Source organism: Penaeus chinensis, chromosome 28, assembly GCF_019202785.1.
Source record: "Penaeus chinensis breed Huanghai No. 1 chromosome 28, ASM1920278v2, whole genome shotgun sequence".
Lineage (NCBI taxonomy): Eukaryota > Metazoa > Arthropoda > Malacostraca > Decapoda > Penaeidae > Penaeus > Penaeus chinensis.
Window position 1 is genome coordinate 19,824,753 of NC_061846.1, and position 5,000 is coordinate 19,829,752.

A 5,000-nucleotide genomic window follows, 5' to 3' on the forward strand; every position below is an offset into this window, starting at 1 on the left:
TCGTCGTCATCATTATTAAAATCATTTTCACCATCATTACTGTCGTCATCATTATTATCATCATTTTCACCATCATTACTGTCGTCGTCATCATCTTCATCATCTTTTTATCATCACCACCAACATCCTTTTTTCTCCCACTTCTCCTCCCCATCATCATCATCATTTCATTTTCAAGTTCACCTCTATCTAACCCAACAAGACTGTGAAAAGTCCTAGGCTCTTAACATGTTTGAAGATAACTCAATAACAGTATAGGACTCAGTTCAAAAAAAACACCTCAAAGAAAGAAATAGAAAAAAGAAAGAAAGAGGGAAGAGAAGCTAAACGAAGATAAAACAGAGGAGAAGAGGAGAAGAGAAGAAGAGAAGAGGAGCTAAAACGAAATGAACACCGATGATTGTGTGAAATGAACATCATCTGAGAGGAAGAAATCGAAGAAACTAGGACGCTTGTGTGGGTTGACCTGGAAACACGTGTTGGATGTTGGGAAACTTGTCCTACGTTCCTTGGGCCACGGAAGATATAAGCGAGTTTCCCCTTGATGATTCCTGAAGGGCGTCTCAGAACAGTCATCATGGGGCGATGTGTATTAGAGGTGTATGAATGAAATTGAATATGTTTGTATGTATGTGTGTGTGTGCATATAATTTGCAACACGCAAACGCGCGCCCGCACACACACACACACGCACGCACACACACACGCACACACACACACACACGCGCACACACACACACACACACACACACATACACGCACACATACACGCACACACACGCACACACATATATATGTGTATGTATTGGTATATATGTATACATAGGTATATATATGTATATATGTATATATATGTATATATGTTCATATATATATCATTAATATGTATACATATTATATATTTTACCAGGAAATAGGGCACACATACAATTATTTGTGTGTAGATAAATAGATAGATAGATAGATTTGTGTGGGTGCATGTGTGTGTGTAATGCAAATATTACATAATGCCGGAATGTCGAGGCCTTTTCCGCAGCCGCTGAGATTTGCGAGTCACCTCCCCCCCCCCCTCCCCTCACCCACGCATACGGGAGGGCATCGCTCACGCCCTCCTCGCATCCGGGTGAAGGATTTGGGCGGGCGGGGCGGGGGTCGGTGGGCGGGGCGGATCGGGCGGGGGTCAGCGGGCGGGGGTCAGCGGGCGGGTCACGTCCCGTCCAGTCACCAGGCGCAAAGTTTCCCTTGAAGGACCCCAGTGAAAGCCGGAGTGGAAACAGGCAAGAGAAGACTTCAACTGGGGATTCGGACGCTGGCATTCGGCGAAGTATACGAAAGGGGGGAGGAAAAAAAAAAAAAAAAGGTGGAAAAAGGATAAACACCACGCCTTCGTTTGCATGACTCGGCGCCAAGCAGAACAAACACTCGGGGAGCCTGAGGTGTCTTCGTCGACGAGATTGCGAACTCTATAAAATCACAAGAATATTAGAAAAAAAAAATAAAAAGATAAACGTCAGCTGTATGAATATCTAAAATCACTCACACTACATTTCGTATTGAGGTCTCCCGCGATTCTCTTAAATACGGTTTACGTAACTGAGAAAAAGGGGGGGAGGGTGGTGTTTAGTAATGACTCACGGGCAGGTACAGAGCCAGTGATAATCACCGGCAAGCGAAGAGCCAAGAGCCACGCGGGTATAAAAGCCAAGTCGCTGCGGGTTCCCTCCTGACACGAGGACAGGACCCCGCGCCGCCGACTCTTGCAACTGGAATATTGATCGCTGCAATGCCTCTGCTTCGCCCTCTGCTGCGTCTCTCGCTGCTCCTGGCCGCCGTTTTGCCCTGCCTCGCCAACAGCAGTAAGTAGAGATCCCTCACTGGGGAAACCTTAAAGAAGTGTGTGCGGTGTTCCCAAGGCTGTCGCAGTTCGGAACAGTGAGCCGGTTATCGAAAGAGATGAATATCTTTCAATAAGAATTTATTAGGGAGGTTTTATATGTCGAAAAAGATGTTTTATTGCTCACGTTAAACTGCAACATGGATGAAGGAATAACTCAAAATATCTTATTATAGTTAAATTTCGAAAATAAGTTATTTGACATAAGCTCAATATCTACCTATCCACAACATACATAATAAGCACGTAGCGGAAAAAAAGTAATTCCCTTCTTTCTTCATTAAACAACAACAACAACAACAATAACAACAACAACAATAACAACGACACCAATTACAACAACAATAACAACGACAACAATAACAAAAACAATGACAACAACAACAAATGACAACAAAATAACTTTGCAAAGCCCTGCATCACCCCGACCAAAACGCCGATGCTGTATTAACTCCAAAACCGTTAGAGAGACTTAAGCATTTCCAAAGGTGATTTCAGCGACGGAGCATCACCCTCCGTTGGAGATCATCTCCTTGACCTCACTCGCTTTTTTACGTCTGGTCGACCTTCAGGAAAACGTGACTTTATCCCATTATTACTTTTTTTTTTATCTCTCTCTCTTTCTCTCTGTTCATCTTTCATACGCATTATTTGTGTCGTTTTAGTATTTTTCTTTTTTTTTATTTTTTATGATGATGGTGATGGTTTATGGTGATGGTGATAATTATATTAATGATAATGGTACTGATGTTAACCATAATAATGATGATAGTAATAGTGGTAATACAGTGAAAATGATAAGATTTATTTGTTACTATCATTACTACTACTTAAATACTACTGTTACTACTCTATTAATTACCCTTATTATCTGTACTACTTTATAATTACTACGATTAGAATCATCACATCATCTTCACTATCATTATCAGTGTTTTTATAATCATTTTCATTATCATTTTTCATTACGATCATACATCTGATGATAATGATATAATTTGATCGCATCGTTAGTTTATTTTCATGATTCATTTTCATTTCATTTTTTCTTTACGTGTTTGATGATTTATGATCATCAGAAGTATGATTTATTATCATGTTTTTCTTTCCACTTGTGTCTCATTTGATTAATAACATTCATCGTTTTATTATCATCATTAAATTTAATTTTTTTTGTGGTTTTTTTTCTCTCTCTTATTTCTTTATCTTTTATCTATCTATCTTTTAGTTTCTTTTTAACCTTGAAGTCGCTTTTTATTTCCCAGTTGCTATATTGTTTACTTTTATCATTATTTTGTTTTGATTTTTTTGTGCGTAATAAATCCTTATCATTATTGTTTCTTTGTCTTAATATTATCATCATAATCAGTAGTAGTATTTTTGTTTTGTTGTTCTTGCTGTTGCTATTATTATTATAATTATTATTGTTATCATTATTAGTAAGACCATAACTATTATTTCTGATATGCACCAAACTAAAATCTACTTCTTTCTGCACAAAATCATATTTATCGTTTACGTACGATTACAATGCAGGGGTATATTTACTGCACTTCCGGGTATATGAGAAATATACGGTATTCTTAGATATGCAATGTTATATATAATATATATATATATATATATATATATATATATATATATATATATAATATATATATATGTATATATATACATATATATAATAGTATTGATAATGGTAATAATAGTAATGGTGATAGCGATAACGATAACAATGGTGATAATGAAAATGAGGATAATATTAGTGATAATAATGATGATAATAATATGATACTTCTATTACTCTTGTTACTAATTATAGCTGTGATAAAGATAATAATATCAATGATTTGTATGTTCACATATCACATAGGTCTCTAGGCTGAAGAGTGGAAAGGCCACTGGTGTCTGTGGAATTGTTGCGGAGTTGTTGAAGGCGGGTGGAGAAGCCAAGATCTGTGGCTTGCATGCAGTCCTGTCTGCCGTTTGGGAGACTGGTATCATTCCTCCTGACTGGAAAAGGGGCTTGGTCATCCCTATCTGGAAAGGGAAAGGGGACCAAAGGGACTGTGGCAACTACAGAGGTATTACATTGCTCAGCGTACCAGGCAAGGTCCTCGCTCATCTGCTTTTGGCATGAGTGCGCGACCACCTTTTACGAGCACAGAGACCTGAGCAGTCTGGTTTTACACCCAAACAGCCAATTGTAGACCGTACCTTAGCACTTCGCGTCCTGGTGGAAGGCCGACTTTAGTTTTAACAACATATGCTTGCAGCTTATGTTGAACTCAAGAATCTAATCTGAAACAAGTTGTAACCGCAATATTGCACGTTAGGTACAGCAAAGATGAACTTATCAACAATGATTATAATCGCATGTTGTCTACCTCTAGCCTGGAATGTATAAAGTCGCCAAAGGTGCGGGGCATAATCTCTATCCCAAACTAACACATCATCAATTACTTTGATGCTATTATCAATACCTGACAACGGGATCTGCCAGTAACCCATTGTTTCATCAAGAGTTGAGAAAAAAAACGTGCTCCCTGAGTTATCTGACGAACTGCATCATAAGAAGTAGGAGATGGGTGTGTTGTATGTGTTCGTCTTCTATGTTTGCTTGGTGTTTCTCTGTGATGTTTGTGGGTGAAGAAAACACCGATGAAAACTACAGTAGGTTCATTGGAGATCAGCTCTGACAAAAATGAGATGGAACTCTTCATGTTCCTCTGCCCCACACACCAGGCTCCGTCTGAGTGTGTTACTGCCAGACGTGTGATTACAGAGACAAAATAAAATATTCTACTCTGTAAATCGTACAGAGAATCTCGCTCTTGCATATAGGTGATATGCTACACAGCAATATAAACTAAACATAACCTTCTATATTTCAAATGGTGTAACATACCACACAAAAGGCAGTGTGTATAATATAATCACATAATCATGTGATTATATGCATCACAATCCATATGTATGGCATCACAACATGGCACTCATAACTCACTTCATTATCACAACCCACAGTATGTACTACTTATTTTTTTAATCTTGACACATCTACAGTCAAACAAACACCATCCTATGATTTGGTGACGACTACTAG

General features: G+C 38.5%; 1 protein-coding gene across 1 annotated transcript in view; it reads left to right on the forward strand.

Moving 5' to 3' along the window:
• Window positions 1-1,746: 1,746 nt before the first annotated feature.
• Window positions 1,747-5,000, forward strand: part of LOC125040179 (perlucin-like protein) — a 9,707-nt gene continuing 6,453 nt past the window's right edge. Inside the window, exon 1 of the mRNA XM_047634717.1 lies at window positions 1,747-1,856. Coding sequence (XP_047490673.1) covers window positions 1,784-1,856 — 73 coding nt within the window. The 5' untranslated portion in view covers window positions 1,747-1,783. The remainder of the gene's footprint in view (window positions 1,857-5,000) is intronic.